General features: G+C 35.9%; 1 protein-coding gene and 1 long non-coding RNA gene across 2 annotated transcripts; one reads left to right on the plus strand and one right to left on the minus strand.

The window, feature by feature from the left end:
- Positions 1–1,331: 1,331 nt before the first annotated feature.
- On the minus strand, positions 1,332–5,199 carry LOC110761090 (uncharacterized). Its single transcript, XR_015833644.1, has 6 exons — positions 5,000–5,199; positions 3,899–4,028; positions 3,679–3,786; positions 3,383–3,595; positions 3,156–3,275; positions 1,332–1,740 (listed from the first exon to the last, which is right to left on the minus strand). It is a non-coding gene; the product is annotated as an uncharacterized LOC110761090 (long non-coding RNA).
- A 5,763-nt stretch (positions 5,200–10,962) lies between these two features.
- Positions 10,963–17,000, plus strand: LOC110761083 (putative cyclic nucleotide-gated ion channel 9). Its single transcript, XM_021963468.2, has 10 exons — positions 10,963–11,122; positions 11,373–11,796; positions 13,416–13,619; positions 13,729–14,015; positions 14,126–14,237; positions 14,387–14,662; positions 14,800–15,228; positions 15,345–15,743; positions 15,879–16,334; positions 16,490–17,000. The coding sequence occupies exons 1-10, from the start codon at positions 11,094–11,096 to the stop codon at positions 16,880–16,882; spliced, it is 3,009 nt and encodes a 1,002-aa protein (XP_021819160.2). The 5' UTR covers positions 10,963–11,093; the 3' UTR covers positions 16,883–17,000.
- Positions 17,001–18,195: the final 1,195 nt, after the last annotated feature.

An 18,195-nucleotide genomic window follows, 5' to 3' on the forward strand; every position in this document is an offset into this window, starting at 1 on the left:
CGTGAGGGGAGTTGTTGCGGTGACAAACGAGTACTGGAAACATTACCGCAATGAAGCAGAACGTTCAAATCACAGTGGAGACGACCTTATAGAATATTGGGCGCGATCTAAATATACCGTCTTTTCTGCCGAGTTGCCCTGGTCTCCTTTTAGTTTTCGGGCCATTGGTGAAGTTGAAGTTCTGGTTCTTATGGCCAACGACTTGGCTAAGGTTCAGCCTCGTCGAAGTGCAACTATAATCGATTGTTCAATTATTCAAGTTTATTAGCAATTTTGTTCTGGGCTTTGGAACTGTTAGAATGTCATGTGTTCTCCGTACATAAAATCCTTCCATGTCCAAACGCACAGCATATCTCCTTCCGGTTGAAGAACTTTGACCCTGGCTCGTTCCTCAACTTGGTGCTACTAATTAATTAATTTCTTTCTTTCTTTTTATACAAAATATTTATAAAAAAAAAGGGATTTGAGTACAAGATTCTAGTACATGAGTAACTGCTTTTATAACAACGACTTACTTGTTTGGATCAAAATCAAATCCAATCAAAACAATTGCCAATGCTCAAGCTAGCCCTATGAGGATGGACGTGAGGTATGTGATTAGTTGGATAGTTAGCAACAATTTTTTGAGGGTTAAGTTAGGACATTTTTTTGTTTTTAATTGATGAAATAAATTTCTGCAACTTTTTTTTGTTTACATAAATAGTACCAGACCTCTCCTGTTCAATGTTTATATATTACCAGTTTTATGATTTTATTTTTTTTAATAAAAAAAATCAACAAGAGAGAGAGAGATTGAAATTAGAGTTACATCTCTAACATAAGAAATAACCAAAGAGTTAGTTGGACCTTTTTAATCTCTAATTTACACATCTTGCACTGTTTGTATACCCAAGGACACCTGACTTTCCAAACAAAAAAAAGGACATCTGACTTGAAATAGCAAATACTCTTTTTTCTTTTTAGTCGAAAAATGCATAAAACTCCAGGATACCAAGCTGAAATTAACCCTATCTATAAATTATCTTTCACAATTTATAGTCAAGTTGTTGACCAAAATGTATTCTAAACTCTTTTTTTATTTGAGGAACTAAACTTTTATATTGAATTAATTTGAAAGAAATACAAGTAGGTTCTCTACGTGTACATCGCATGTTGAAAGGTTTTTTTTTTTTTTTTGGTCGGAAGGTTTAAACGGCAAACTTGTTTGTAGATCCGAAATCAGAAAACGGTCCTCAAGTGGAGCAAATAATGTAAGATAATTGGGCCCACTGGTTGTATAACAATCTTTTCAGCGGGTTTCTCTCAGAATTAATGAGTTATCAAAACCTACAACAATTAATAACTAGCTAGTAATCAGATAATCTCCTACCATTAATAACTAGCTAGTAAAGGCCTTGTGCTATCCATAAAATCAATTTGATGGACAATACATATTATAAATTCATGCTCACACTAAAATACACATATTATGATTACAATACTTACAAGTCTTGAGCACCAACCATAAAGAAGAATATACAAATAGACAAAAAATCATCAACTAACCAGAAAATTAGAATGTTGCTAATATTTTTTCACCACGTGTAAACAGAAAATTAAAAATCATCATGTACAAAATTTCTCAAGCAAAGTCACTGGCATGAATATTTAAGAACTGTGATAGGACCAATATTGTTATCAAATATTAGCAAGACCAAATAACTTTTACCTGTTCACCACTTCATTTGCTTCAAAACATGACTGCATACTGTTGTGAAAAATGGACAAACACTTTCACTCACTCCCCTAATGATCTTGTTGTTGATGGACTTTGTGACACACACAATGATGGATGAATCACACACACACACTTGAGACAACAACCAAGCACAAAGTGACACAAGAATTTATAGAGGTTCAGCAATTGCCTACATCCTCTTGGTGATCCCCTTGAGAAATTCACTTCATGAAAGAATAAGTTACAACTTTGGTTTTACACAGAAAACCCCCTTAGAACTCTATTCTCTCCCCAAGCTCTCTTTTCTCTCACACCCCTTGCTCAACACTTTGATGCACTTGTGAACACTCTCACAACCCTTGGTGTTTCCCCCCTTGGTGTATAGACTCTCAAGACCCCAACTCAGCTCCTAACTTGAACTGATTGCTCTCTCTCACGTTCTCCCTTGGTGAGTTAACCTCCTTTGAACACAATAGCACCCAACTACTTAACCACCTTGAGATTAACCACACCTAACTTCAACTTGCTTTCTCATCTTATAATGTCTTGCTTTATCTCCATTACCTACACAAACCAATGGACACAAGATAAGGCACCATCTTGTCTTCCACGTTCCTTCCTTTAGTCTCCCACTTAGACTAAAGATCAGATCATGCAAGTAAACAAATCCCACTTCAGCCACCTTCCACAAAACCAGAAAATGGAGAATGGATTCTCCAAACCAAGACAACCAATTGGCAATGAGTGCTCTCCCAACTATACAGCAGGTAGTCCACCTTCTTTTACCTCAGAAGTGACCCATTAAACACCTGCAATCTTGTGGAAAGCGATAGCCACCGAAAAAGTAGTTGAAAACACGTAAGGAAAACATCAGCACAGCACAGGGGCGACCGGTCGCTGATACCTTGCGACCGGTCGCTACGACCATTTGGATACATAGCGACCGGTCGCTGATACCTTGCGACCGGTCGCTTCCTGCGAATTTTTCAGACTTCGACTCTGCTTCTAAACGACCGGTCGCCCAAACCTTGCGACCGGTCGCTCACTCCTTCGCATGCATACTAAATGTGAGCCAATTTTACAACACATACAAGCAATAAGCATTCAGAGGAAACTTAATGGGTTCAAATGAATGCTAGGAGCTACTTAAAAATGCAAGAAAGATCTTAATATCAATAATTACTTTATAAGAGTCAATTTCAAACTACTAAATTGTCTCTGCACAACTAACTGGACTTACCTCATAAGAAGAGATTTTTTAAAAGGAAAAAAACATATATTTTTACAGGACGTAACACAAGTAAACAACGATAAGCATGCATCAAGGAGAAACGTAGACCACTAAATTAGCACAAATAATCTTTCAAATTCTACAAGACCTTGTAGACCACTAAATTAGCACAAATAATCTTTCAAATTCTACAAGACCTTATAATACCTGAAACAAGTCGGGGGCCTTCGCATAGCTTCCTTCTTGGCTTCACTCAATATATATGCATCTTCAACAAAAAAAGTAGCTAAGTACTTGCTCAGGAATTTGAAAGACTCCTTTACCAAGCTGAAAATACAACACAAAAAATAATCAATTATTCCTAAAACCAATTGAACAGGGGCATGTACACATAAACAAATTATAGTTCACAATTTCCAAATAGCATAGCATACCTTTTGTGTTCTTTTAAAACATTTGAGATGGTAAGAAATAGTTGCCTCTTGTTCGAGATCCCAATATTCGACTCTTTCAAAAAACTTTCTATCTTTTTGAATGAAGGGATGACATGTTCAGTGACCCTTCCATTGATTGCCAAATTTAGAGCACTCTAGTAGACAAGGAACCGACTGTATGGATTCTCTAGTAAGTTGTACAGATTGAACAAACTGTAAATAAAAGGATAAGTGTCAGAAGCACATTCAAAAGCATGCAAGGTGGAGTCACAATCACAATGGCATTGGTATCTTACATCTTTAAGCGCAATGCAAGTTGTCACTTGGTTGCTGAGTAATCTTTGCGGATATAAGATTTTCCATCTCAAGAGCTTCATCTGAACAACATGTTGAATTCGCATCAACTAGTACAAGGTAAATGGTAAATGTGCGAGAATACAGCCATGCAATTCTAAGCCTCTTCATCAATTGAACTTCTGAAAAAGAGTACATAAAGATTCATAATAAGGATTTTACCTTTTTCAGAGACCTTTCATAATATGACATCAGCTGAGGTTGGCATAAGTGACACCAAATCGAACCACCTAGCCTTCACCATGCATTCTTGGGTTTCCGTGCATAATCTACTGCCTTGTGGCTCAGCAACCTGTCAGATAATCATGGCAAAGATAAATTTCTCCAAGGAATTCGCCAACTTCCATGCATACAAGTGATATACATTTGCACACTATTCACATACATATTACATAAACTGCTTTAGGCTTAAGCAAAGGCAGCTCATTCTTATCCCCTTGATTTACTCAGTACAGTTGGCTTGATATGTATTATAATTTTGATCCAAGAATTTGGAGGTCATCCTCACCGGTGGTAACTCAAACGAGTTGACAAAGTGATTTCGGTTTAGCTCTACAGATGTATTAAAAATGATGGACAAAGGCAGAGTGTGAGGTTCTCTGTTTTGAACTCTTGATTTGATGCAAGCCATGCCGGGAAATCCCCATTTTCACAGAAGTCCGGTTCATCACAAAAATTATTATATGAGCAATTGATGGAGAAGGAAACGAAATTTGGATCCGTTTCAAGCATAAAAATGCATATGCCTTAATTGTGTCAGAGTTAAGCTGAGATTATTTAGTAATGAGTTAAGGCTGGTTGTAAGGCCATGTGCTATCACGTGAAATGATTAGAAAGTCAGAAAAGATAGTCAACTATAGTGCTTAATCAGTAAGCAAAAGCTAAGAATATATAAGCTTACGATTGTACTGTTCTGATTATTGAGAAATATACAGAAGTTTTGATTTCTTATTCTACTGCTCTCTCTGTTCTCTCTCTTCCCTTCCTTACTTCTGTTCTTGAATAATCAAACATTCATCTTAACAGTCCCAACATCATAGATGGAAATACAAATTTTAAAAATTAACAAAAATCGGAATCTAATCACAGATTTATACTGGTAACCCTAAAATTTAGTTCAACTACTCGATCTAAGACGCTAAGCAAAAACCACTCAACCGCCGAATTGGATATAAATGAGATTAATGTGTGACCGAAGGGAATTCGAGTAGGCATATTGAGATAATTACAAAGAGAACATGGAGCGGAGGAGGAGAGGAGTACCTTAGAGCCAGCGTTGGCCCAGGAGAGCTCTGAGGTGAATCGAACAACGCCGAGAGCGGGATCTTTTCAGATTTTCTCTATTCTCACGACCTTCTGGTTCAGTCTTCCTGAATCTCTAGAGATTGAGACAGATCTGAGGAATGAAGAGTTTACCCATAACGTTGTAAGAGACATGAAAAAAGCAAATTGTTGCTGCCCTAGCCAGCTGTTCGGTTCATTTTTACACATGATTTTTCATGTTATTCACCCACTATTTTGAGTTAGTTCTTGACATTTTATAGCTTTTTACTTCCTTTTTGTGTTTTCTTAGATTTTACCTTGGTTTGAATGAAAATGAGCTAAAAGTGCATTATTAGTTATAAATTTTGTTTTTGTTCATTTTCGTAGGTCAACTTCTTGGCCTGGGATCAACATGCTCTGGTGCTCGGATGAGGTCATGATCTTCATGAGACTTGTTCCAATTGATGTTAACTACAACATATCCAAATTTGAGCTCCATTGGACAAGTATTGCCTATCCAACCAATCCAGCATGTTACCACAGCTCTGGAAATCCGATTTTGGCCAGCTTTCACCTCCTTTGTGTCATCTTAATTTCTTGTTACCATAACTCTTGGTAACAAGGAATTACCTTTGTAAAAGAGATATTTTCTGAAGTATTTGGCATCTTTGTGAATTCAAGGCTTCATCATGACAAAGGAGACAAAGGATGATGGGTGAAGACTTTGGCAATAGAATACTAAAAGTAAAAGCTGGAAAGGAGGAGAGAGGGAAGCAAAGGGAATTGCAATCTGAAGTGGGAGGGTTTTTCAACGTGAAAAGGGATATCCATTCTATCATTCTACACATTGAGAGCAGATTTTGGAGAGCTGGGAGCTAGGAGAAAGCCAAGGTGCAGCCAAGCAAAGTGGAGAAGAAAGCTTCCACCATTGATGACCTTGAAGCTTTCATCATTTTCTCAAAATCTGTAAACTCTTTCTAATTTTATTTTGAGTTTGTATTTGGAATAAGTATGAGCAACTAAACTCCATAGCTAGGGCTTAGGTTGAAGCCCTAAACATGATTACCTTATTGTTTTGATACTTGAGTGTATGAATTTCTAGATATTGTTGATGAATTCCAATTCACCAAATCAATCTATCCTTGATGTGTGTTTTTCCTTGGTTGGCCATCTTTGAAAGCATGCTTCTTGAGATTGTTGGGATTATGTGTATCTTCATGTTATCCTAAGCAATAAATGGATGAAGTAAGAATCATCCATGTGAATTGGTTTCTTGAATACCTAATGTAAACACCATGCTATTAGGATTCTTGTGATGTTCATATTCTCTTTGAACTTAATGGGTTCTCCTTGTAATTGAATCGAAGTACGAACCATACCTAGGTTCGGTTATGGGGAGGGCACAAGTATTGTAGCACGAACCATGCACTTTACGTATATTAGAGAGAATCAATGCGTCTTGAGCCACGACCCATGGTCTTGATTGCGAACATTTTCATCAACACGTTTAGAGTTCATCACTTGAGCATTCATGAACTTGGGTAGAATTGTTTAGGGTGGATTCCGAAACCCTAGTGTTTGTTACAATTTAATTCCACAATTTGATAATTCATCTCTGTCATTCTCATTTAATTTCAAAGTCCATTTACTTTCATGCAATAGAAATAGGTCACTTCAAACAAATCAAACCCCCCCCCCCCCCCCCCCAATGTGTGTGTGAGTTTTGTGTGCTGAATCCAACCGTATAAAGAACTTGAAATTTGGACAAACGGTTGGAAAGTTATAGGCAAAACACTGGACAGAGGTCGAAACTGGAAAAACAGAGAAACGAATCTGCCCAAAAACGACCAGTCGTTACTGTTCAGGCGACCGGTTGCACATGAATCTGTCCCAAAACGACCGGTCGTCACTGTTCACGACCGGTCGCACTGTTCATTTCACTGTTCACAGGTGATAAAATGGTGATAGAAAATGCTGTTTGTGTTTTTCTTTAGTTTTCTTGTGTTGTTTCATTTCTTTTACACTTCTTTACTTATTTTTAGTTTCCATTTTGCATTTGTGCATTTGTGGTGTGTCAAGTAAGTGTTCTTTACGTACTCAAATTAGAACTTATAGGAAGCCGACAAGTTCTTCGTGGGATCGACCCCGTACTTACATAATCTATACTTCATTAGATTCGTGCACTTGCGGGTATTTTTAATTGGTTGTTTGCACATTAATTTGTGTCCTTTTAGGAATGCAACACCAGCAAAGCAAGAAGCCCCTGAAATTTGTGCGTTCGAACCTCTGCTTTGTGTGTTTAATTTTGGGAATTGAAGAAATAGTGGAAGAAGTTTAGGGATTCTGATATTTGGGTTTGAATTTGAAATGTGACAATGAGTTTCTGAAGAGAGAATGAAGAGGCGCGACTATTTTGGACCAAAGTAAAAAAATACCGCGCACGGCTCTAGTCTAAATAGTTGATGGTTTTGTTATAACGTCAAGTATAGATAAGCGTAACTTGACGTTTTTCTCATAAACGTCAAATGTGGATAGTGTAAGTTGACGTTCTCTAATAAATGTCACCGTAACGTGATGTATAATTGACGTTTTTTAAAAAGCGTCAAGGCAGCACAACAAAGTTGATGGTTTTAACAAAAACGTCAAGAATGAAGTGTCAAGAAAGGCATGTTTTCTTGTAGTGCTAAGGTTCAGCTTCGTCGAATTCGTAGTAAATCCTTTCTTCCAAGAAACCGAAGTCTGCTAGTCTGATTGAATTAATTGGCAAATGCAATTGCAATTATGAACTCTTAATCAAATTTTATTAATTACTTTTTGTTGAATTCGGTGTCATTTTTAGTCAATTAATTAGCAAATTATGCTTGAAATCTTTTGTGCTTTTTGTGATTGTAGTATACTAGTATGCATCTGATCATCCGCTTGTTTGGAAAAGTTGCTAAGTTGACTATTGGTAATTAACTAATACTTTGCTTTGAGAGGACGAATTTATTATAAAAATACTCTAGGAAGTCCAGATCTACTGTTGGTGCTATAACTTAAGATTTCTTATCCGAGTCTAGAATAAAAATAATGCTGGGTGTTACACGTGATTTATTATTTTTAAGGTGTTAGTCAATTATATTATATGATTTCTTGGTCTTTCATATGTGTTTATAATTCATATGGGTTGCTGCAGGCACAAGTCTTGCTGCCAATTGCCTCTCATTAAGTAGCAGGATGAGTTTTTTTTTTGTTTGGGTGTTTGGGGGGGTGGGTGGTTTGGGGGGTGGTGGGCAGGGTAGCAGGATGAGTTGCTAAGTTGACTTGGTTTGCTTTGATTTAGAGTGCTGCAAAATGAACCCTAAAATTAACTAAGTACACTCTACTAACAAACTACTTATTGAATTACTAATTTATCCTAATATAAAATGACCAAAAAGGATATATTGAATTGTGAAACAAATATAATTTTAATAAGTACACCCCATTCACAATATTCAATCCTAATCAAATATAGAGAAGTTTTCATACAACGAACAACCCAGCGAACATTGACGGAGGCGCAACTACATATTTGCAAGTAGGATGACTGGAATAAAAGAGAATGAAAAATTCCAAAAGAATGACCACAACATTGAGCAAGTCTCCGGTCTGAAACATGTTGTGGATGAAGCCACGCAACATCAAAATGTGAAGTAACTGGTCCTAGTAAATTTGTAACTTTCTCGGACTAGCGGCGAGTGCCATGGAACTACCAGCTGTTCTTTTATAATGGTTTTACATATAATTTGTTTATCTACTTTAGACACAGCAAGATATTGTTGGGATTTAAAAATCCATAATTTTGTGTCCTTAAAAATGGTAGGTCATAGTAGAGATCCCTTGAAGAAATATTTATTACGATATTCAGAATTATAACACGAACGTGGGTGCTTATTTAGAAATTAATTACAGATATATGTGATGTCGAAGAGTTATACAGAGTATTAGGATTGTGTGATAGAGTGTATTAGGGTGTACTAGGGGTATTTTTGGTAGTTAAATGTGGTATACTTAGTTAATTTTATATTTTGATTAAAATATTAGGATGTACTTAGATGATAGGGTGTACTCGGTTAATTTTAGGGTTCGTTCTTAATTTATTTTTTATCTTGAGGGGAAGTTTATTATAGATTATTGTTTTAATATGAAATTTATTATAGATTACTGTTTTCCCTTCCAACTATCATGTTTAAGGTCTTAGTCAATTCGCAACCTGCAAATTACGTTTGAAATCTTAATTATTTGCTTTTTGTCTTCTTTGGTGTTCCTAGGATGCCTATCAATGTTTTCTTAGCCCCACATTAATTAATGGAAATATCAACATAGAAAAATCAAATCTGGACTCGTAGTATCATCAAACATTCAAAACATTACAGCAGTGAGAGTAATTTAGCACACTTTTATGATCTCACAAGGCACCAATTCAAACTAATCAATTAGATATCATTCGAATAGTCTCATTCTCTTGACCGTTAATTTGATCCAATTTGATCCAACGGTTAAGTCTCATTCTCATATATCAATTACCAAAGTTCTATACCAATAGTAACCTTTCCCTGCTCTGTTTGTCCTATGTTTTTTTTCCTCTGTTTGTCCTCTGTTTTTTTTTTTTTTTCTGTGTCAAAACCAAACAATGTTGCTCCCTTTATTGGCATTTGGACACTTATATCATTCACATTTAGCACGTGAGTGCATGCATTGTAGTTGCTAATTGTATTCAGATATGCTGTTTTGCCTTACCTAACGTGAGTAGCCCGACTCCTTATAAGCTCATGCTAGATTTTTTTAGTTTTTCAATATACTCTAAACATTGCCCACTGGCTGCAATCAGTGTTATGTCTACAGCTCTAAGGTTCGCATGCATTTTACTAGTATTAGACAACATTGGCTATTTAGTCTGGAAATGATCTGAACTTAGTTTATGATTTGGCAGGCTCTTGAAGAAATGGCCAGGAAGAATGACGGTGAGATTACTTGTCCAAGGACGGGTTTGGTCTGCAATTACACAAATCTGGTGAAGGCATATATATCATAAATTAAATCTACATACTGTTCAATTATTCAAGTTTACTATCAATTTGTGCTCTCTGTACATAAATCCCTTGGATTTGTCACAAATTCCAGTGTAAGAACTTGCCCTGGGCAAATTATGGTCATTCCTCAACCTGGCATTACTCTTGGGAACTTGAACATGTATATACGCAAAATTACATTTTGCAGCTTATTATCAAGTTCTTGACCAAAACCTATTCAACATTTTTTAATTGAATTTATTCGATAGAAATTCAAGTAGCTTTTCTTTTGTGTGTACAATATAGTATTTTGGATTGGACTTTTATTTTGTTTAGTTGAGCCCTTATTTTTATTTTTAATTTTGTATTGGGCTTTTATGTAACTCTCTATGGTAATGACATGTTCATTTCTTTGACCAAAAAAAAAAAAAGATTTAGCAAGTCGGAGAACGGGCGCTTAAGTTTGTTTCAAGTTTCAATACAAATAAGAATGATACATTTTACAGTTTGATTTACCAGTGGATGAACATGAATCAAGTTGCTGTATATTTTGTTTACCTGAAATGAATAGCCTTAAGTTGGCGGTACTCGATGACCTATAAAATATGTCATTTCAAAGTCATGCAATCATGTTGAGATGTTCAAACCGCGATTAGTGAGGGATTTTCCCCTAATCACAACAAAATATGACAACTAGTACTGCAATCACTATTTTTTCTTTGCCAAGCATTTGAACATGTTTTTTTTTAATAATACATTTTTTTAGTATGACAACTAGTACTGCAATCAATGAATTCAAACAACTTGCCAGGATGAAATATTATTATATTTTTCAACTACTGCATGGGTTGAAGTCAATTCTATTAAACTGTGGGTTATTGCATCTACTTGTATCTACCATTCTTATAACTTGACTTCATCAGTTGTAGAAAATTTGAGATCTCAAATTTGGTTCCATAAGGGAGAGCTGCTCCATCATTTGCAAATTCCAGAATTCTTTCAAGTTATTCAGTTTCTGCCGAAAAAAGAAAAAGAAAAAGAAAGAAGAGTTTGAGTTGTGCATGGCGGCTACGGAAGTGAACGTTGCAAGGTTAGTTTCTCCAACACATGCACCATTTTAATTTTTTTCCTTTCTTAAACAAAAGTTCTATCAAACAATTGGACTTGTATATCTCCAAGGGCTTTTCATGTATATTGCCGTGTTGCAATTTAACCACACCCAAATATTTAATCATCTTCAATATTTCACATGCTTATAAATTTCTTCCGTCTCTCTCTTAATAAGGATTTTGTTACTTGGGTTGGGCACCTTAAATGCTTTCTTCTTTTGTCTTCCCCAGCAGTGCAGATGATCCGAATTCAAAGACGATAACCGAAAATTCTGCCCTGAAAGATGAACAAAAATCATGTCTAAAATGGCCTGCAACGAAGAAAATTCTAGCAAAGTGGAATTTCATGTTTATAACATCATGTGTGTTTGCTGTTTCGCTGGATCCTTTGTTCCTCTACATTCCTATCCTCAACTACGAAATGAAGTGTCTGAGGTTGGACAACAACTTGAAGATTACAGCTCTTGTCTCACGATCGGTCACAGATCTGTTTTATATAGCACATATTGTCTTTCAAGTTTACAGATATAAGAATTGTTCAAATTTAATCAAACTATTTCGTCCCGGAAGTTGGTCGTCCAAGAAAGCTGAACTATGGAAGATATGGCAGTCATACATCATAGTTGACATTTTAGCTATTCTTCCTCTTCCACAGGTATGAGAAGCCCTTTCATCTAGACTAGAGTTAATTATTTTTCCAATCTCACTGTTTTTGTCTGCGTGCAATTGTATATATAAATAGTTATTCTCTCATTCGGATGTTCGCTCGTTATTACTGCACGGATGCTATTGTAAATATCAATGTTTTGAAAGACAAGGCATAGATGCGAGGCATTTTAGTCACGCTACGTGAGGTGTAAGCCTTTCGAACATTAATTTATTTTAATAGGAAAAATTTATAAATAATACAATACAATTAAATTGTACTACTAATTCTTATTGAACCATAACAATCTTTTAAATATATAATCAAATATAAGTACTAATTATCATTCAGGCATAATAATCAATCCCAAAACATAAAATATTTATTCATACCGAATGATGGGGATTATTGGGTAATGGTAGAAATTAGGGTTGTACTATACTATATGTTAATATATTAATTTAGAAAGAAGGAAAAAAAAAAGGTAAGTAGAATAGAATCTGCAATTGATATATACAATACACAACATGTATTATTAACTTAATATATCAATTTATAATATATATTAATTTCATTAGAAAAAAAGGAAAGAAACAATACTGAACGTGCGTTTCATTTAAGTAACCTCAGTTTTTTTTTATTTTATAAATTTTAAGTAACCTCAATTTTAAAAAGACTGAAAGTGAAACGACGTCGTTTTACAACCCTAAAAAAAATTGGGAGATTCACTATTATACCAAATATAGGGGCCCAAATTATTTAAAAAAAAACCCTATATGAAATGGACTTTAGAAACACACCCAAAGCCCATTTACAACATAACAAAGAGGCTTTTAACTTCTTATAAATTGCAAAACTGCCATCAATTTCTTAAAACAAGCCCAACCCCAAAACCTCATAAAAATACCCAAAACACTCAATAGGGCATCGAAGTAATTTAATAATCAAAATTAAATTCAATAGGGCCAGCTGTCAGTTTTTGGGTTTGTTTATAAAATTAAATGGTGTAGAGTTTATCTATATTATTAGTGCTAAGAATGGGTATATGACTGAATATCTCAAAAAAAATTCACGCGGACTCTTCTTCTTCTTCCTCGCGAACTCTTCTTCTTCTTCCTTGCGCCGCCTTGTCTGCCTGGCCAGGACTTGCAGCGCCTTGTCACGCCTTCCCACGCCTCACCCCGCTAAACATGCAGCTTGTGAAACAACCGACCGCCTCAGGCAATCTCTTGCCGCCTCGCTCCGACGTGCGCAAAGGCATGCCTTTGAAAACACTGGTAAATATAGAGGAAAGCATGAAGGGGTAGTATAAAATACATGACGTACACACGATAATAACGTTACATATAGAAGAATTTATGTATATATATATATATATATATATATACGTACACACGATAATAACGTTACATATAGAAGAATTTATGTATATATATATATATATATATTAATTTCACTGTAAAAGCATAAGAGATTAGGACCACGTACGATGCTACTGACCAAATGAAATGTGATATTGACACCAAAAAGTATCAAATATGAAATGCAATATTGTCTTTGAAATTAGGACAGGTCACTATTTTATATCTCACGACATGTTGTTAATATTATTGCAATGTGTACTCCAGGTGATAATTCTCATTTTCTTTTCAAAAATGAGGGCCTCAAGATCTTTAAGGAAGCTTATGAACTTTCTTGTTATGGTGCAATATGTACCACGAGTTCTTCGCATCTACTTATCATGCAAGAAATCCAAAAAACCTTTCAAAGGACATACCGCATTATGGGTTAAAGCTTTACTCAATTTTTTTCTCTACATCCTTGCTAGTCATGTAAGTTTCAACATCATAAATCATTTAAAAACATTTGAAATTTTCTTTTTATGAGAACTTATTAGCGTTATTTAAAATTTTCTCATCGCTAACTTGTTGAGTTCTTTAGGTAGTTGGAGCTTTTTGGTACTTCTTTGCTGTTCAACAAATGACAAGTTGCTGGCAACATGCATGTCAATATGAAAATGGATGTGGCCCTAGTACTATTGACTGTCATGATCACCGTACATTGAGAAATATTACGATTCTAGATGATTTATGCCCTATAAATTCTTCAAATACAACTCTCTTTGATTTTGGTATATACCTAAGTGTCCTTCAGTCGGGTATATTGTGGTCAACAAACTATCCGCTGAAGTTTTCGAACAGTTTTTGTTGGGGCTTGCGGAATTTGAGGTTTGTACATGTGAAACCCTTTTGATCTTTGCAGATTGAGCTATACTATTACAAATAAATAAAAGTCCAAATTTGTATCTTATGTATTGTGATCCATTTCATTTTTGCAGTTCTCTTGCTTCAAATCTCGAACCGAGCTCCAATACATGGGAAATCCTCTTTGTGGCTTGTATTTCTATAATCGGCTTGCTACTATTTGTATATCTCATTGGGAATTTGCAGGTTTGGTGCGGTGAATATTTTTATATATAAAGTTTTCTTTAAGCTTAAAGCTCCTCATGATTTTTTCTTTTCTCATTTGAGTATGGCTGGCTTTTGGGATATATAAAAATGCAGAATTAATGAGGCTTAACCTTGTTGTTGTGAAACAGACATATGTACTGTTAGATACTGAAAGATTAGAGTCGCACAGACGCGAGATGAGACTTGAACGGAAGATGAAAGCAAAAGGCCGAGATGTAGGATTATGGTTATCTAAACATGGCACTCCCCTGTGTAAAAAGCCGGACATCATGGAAAAGGTACGAATAGAACTTGAAGAAAACTGGGATATTGATGTGGATAAGGAAATCCTCTCTATTCTTCCCGGGGAACTTCAAAACTATATCGAAAAATGCAAGCCCTTGAGTAGGCTGAAGAACGTAGAGGTTCGTACAAACTCATCGCTTTAGTATATATAGCCTGGCCATATTTAATTTTTCACAACAATTATCCATCCTAGCTTAATTACTTATTAGATTTCTAATTGGTGGCTACTTTTATTAAACATTGCATCTAAACCTAGGACCCACCACTTCGAAACATGGATGAACAAGTTTTGATAGAAATCTCAAAGCATCTTAAGCCCAAGAGGTATACTAATCAAATCATTATTAAAGAGGATCGACCACTTGAAATGATGCTTTTTGTCGTGGAAGGACATGTAATCATTAAAAAGAAAGATTGTTCCAGTGAGTTCCAACTAGGTGCCGGAGATCTGTATGGAGAGAAACTTCTAGTTTGGCCATCATGGACGTCCTTCCATGGGACAAGACCTATAGCAACCGAGTCTGTTCAGGCCATTGATGATGTTGAAGCCCTTGTTCTCTTGGCCAGCGACATGGTCAGTATAGGCTCTAGATTCAGGTCAGATTTCAATAAGTTGGGGATGAGTGATCGAACGGATTCGCATTGGGAGCTTTTGACTTGTGACAAGGTGACTATGCTACAAGAAGTAAGTTCCTCTCTCGGGAGGAAGACATATATCTATACAGATACAGTAATAATGATGTTACTTATTCGACTTATATATTATTTTCTCTTTATATTTGCTAAAATATCTAACTCTAGGTGCCGAAGCTTCGAAACATGGATAAACAAGTGTTGAAAGCAATGTCTGAACATCTTCAATCGAACGTCTATGGACACAACGTCAACATTGTTCAAGAGTACCGACCACTTAGCATGATGTTCTTCGTCACGAGGGGAAAGGTAATAAATGATGAGACCGGTCGTGCAGGATATTTTTTTGGAGAAGAACTTGTTGAGTGGGTACTGGATAAGTCTTTTCCTGAGATACTACCCTTGTCGACCTGTACTGCTAAAGTAGTCTCAAACGATGCTGAATTCCTCGTTCTAACTGCAGAAGTCTTGAAGAGTTTAGCCTCTGATAACTTCGTGTCACATTTCAGCAAGATCGCCTCTCCGCTAGATCTTTTTACTTTTGTTCGGTTGACTAGGCTAAAGAAAGTAAGTTGCTCCATCTCTCTATTTGGAACTTAATGAAGAACACATCCAACTAAACCCATGATCATCCTATAGCTAGTACTATCTTTTAGAATTCCTTCATAGTCTTCTTAATTAACAATTTATGTCTAATTCTAGGTGGAAATATTTCGACATATGGACAAACAAGTGTTGGAAGCAATTTCTGAGCGTCTTGATGTCGTGAACTACCCTTTTAAAAACACCTATATTATTCGAGAGAACGAACCACTTAAAATGATGTTCTTCGTCGTGCGGGGAGTTGTAACTATTGAAAACAACCGTATTATTGAAAGGCCAAAAACCTGTGAAATGGGAGGTTTTTATGGAGAAGAACTTGCACATTGGGTTACAACTTGGGTATCACATAGCTCCTTTCCTGCCAAACTACCTTTGTCAACTGGTTCTGCGCTACGCGGCCCCCGTGGTGGTCCTGTTGAAATCCTTGCTCTCAGTGCCGACGACTTGAAGAGTGTAGTCTCAAAATTCAGATCGAGTTTCACCAGGGAGAGCACCCTCCTTACATATTCTCAGTCAGAGCCTTCGACTCGGGACCCATTGACTATGCTAAAGAATGTAAGTTCCTCAACATACGTGCAAATTGTGATTTGTAAAAAAGTAGAATATCTTCTTACATATATCAACTTATTCTATTTTAATTGATTATATGATATATTATTTATATTCTAATTCTCTCTCTTTGCTTGAACAAACATGGTATCCAATCCTAGGTGGAAAGACTTAAGACTATGGATGAGAAAGTGTTGAAAGAAATATGTGGGCATCTTGAGCTCAAAAAGTACGAAGATGAGGACATTATTCAACTAAATGAACCAATGGAAATGATGTTCTTCATCGTGAGGGGAGTTGTTGCGGTGACAAACGAGTACTGGAAACATTACCGCAATGAAGCAGAACGTTCAAATCACAGTGGAGACGACCTTATAGAATATTGGGCGCGATCTAAATATACCGTCTTTTCTGCCGAGTTGCCCTTATCTCCTTTTAGTTTTCGGGCCATTGGTGAAGTTGAAGTTCTGGTTCTTATGGCCAACGACTTGGCTAAGGTTCAGCCTTGTCGAAGTGTAACTATAATCGATTATTCAATTATTCAAGTTGATTAGCAATTTTGTTCTGGGCTTTGTAACTGTTAGAATGTCATGTGCTCTCTGCACATAAAATCCTTCCATGTCCAAACGCACAGCATATCTCCTTCCGGTTAAGAACTTTGCCCATGGCTCGTTCCTCAACTTGGTGTTACTAATTTATTTATTTATTTTTTCTTTTTATATAAATGATATTAAAAAAAAGGAGATTCGAATACAAGATTCAAGTGCATGAGTAACTGCTCTTATAACAACAACTTACTTGTTTGGATCAAAATCAAATCCAATTAAAACAATTGCCAATGCTCAAGCTAGCCCTGTGAGGATGGACGTGAGGTATGTGATTAGTTGGATAGTTAGCAACAATTTTTTGAGGGTTAAGTTAGGACATTTTTTTGTTTTTAATTGATGTAATAAATTTCTGCAACTTTTTTTTGTTTACATAAATAGTACCAGACCTCTCCTGTTCAATTTTTTTATATTACCAGTTTTATAATTTTTTTTTTATATTTAAATTATCAACAAGAGAGAGAGAGAGAGAGAGAGATTGAAATTAGAGTTATATCTCTAACATAAGAAATACTATTAAAACAAAGAGTTACTTGGACCTTTTTAATCTCTAATTTACACACCTTGCACTGGATGTATACCCAAGGACACCTGACTTTCCAACCAATAAAAAGGACACCTGACTTGAAATAGCAAAGACTCTTCTTTCTTTTTAGTCGAAAAATGCATAAAACTGCAGGATACCAAGCTGAAATTAACCCTATCTATAAATTATCTTTCACAATTTATAGTCAAGTTGTTGACCAAAACGTATACTAAACTCTTTTTTTATTTGAGGAACTAAACTTTTATATTGAATTAATTTGAAAGAAATACAAGTAGGTTCTCTACGTGTACATCGCATGTTGAAAGGTTTTTTTTTTTTTTTGGTCGGAAGATTCAAACGGCAAACTTGTTTGTAGATCCGAAATCAGAAAACGGTCCTCAAGTGGAGCAAATAATGTAAGATAATTGGGCCCACTGGTTGTATAAGAATCTTTTCAGCGGGTTACTCTCAAAATTACTCCCAACACTTGTATACAAGGGGCCCAAATTTGATGGAGCACACTGGTGAAGCCCACTAGACCACGTGATGGCTGGCCCCTCTTTTGTTTTCTTTGATGCAATGCGGGGCCCGCCACTATACAATTGTCGCACACTTGAATTGTCTCTGTCATCAGCGAACGGTCGTGGTTATTGGACTGTTGCAAATTCAAAATTTTCATTTTATTTTAATAAAAAAAACTTAGTGTCTATTTCCAATCAGACGACCTTGATTGAAT

Source organism: Prunus avium, chromosome 2, assembly GCF_965620075.1.
Source record: "Prunus avium chromosome 2, drPruAviu1.hap1.1, whole genome shotgun sequence".
NCBI lineage: Eukaryota > Viridiplantae > Streptophyta > Magnoliopsida > Rosales > Rosaceae > Prunus > Prunus avium.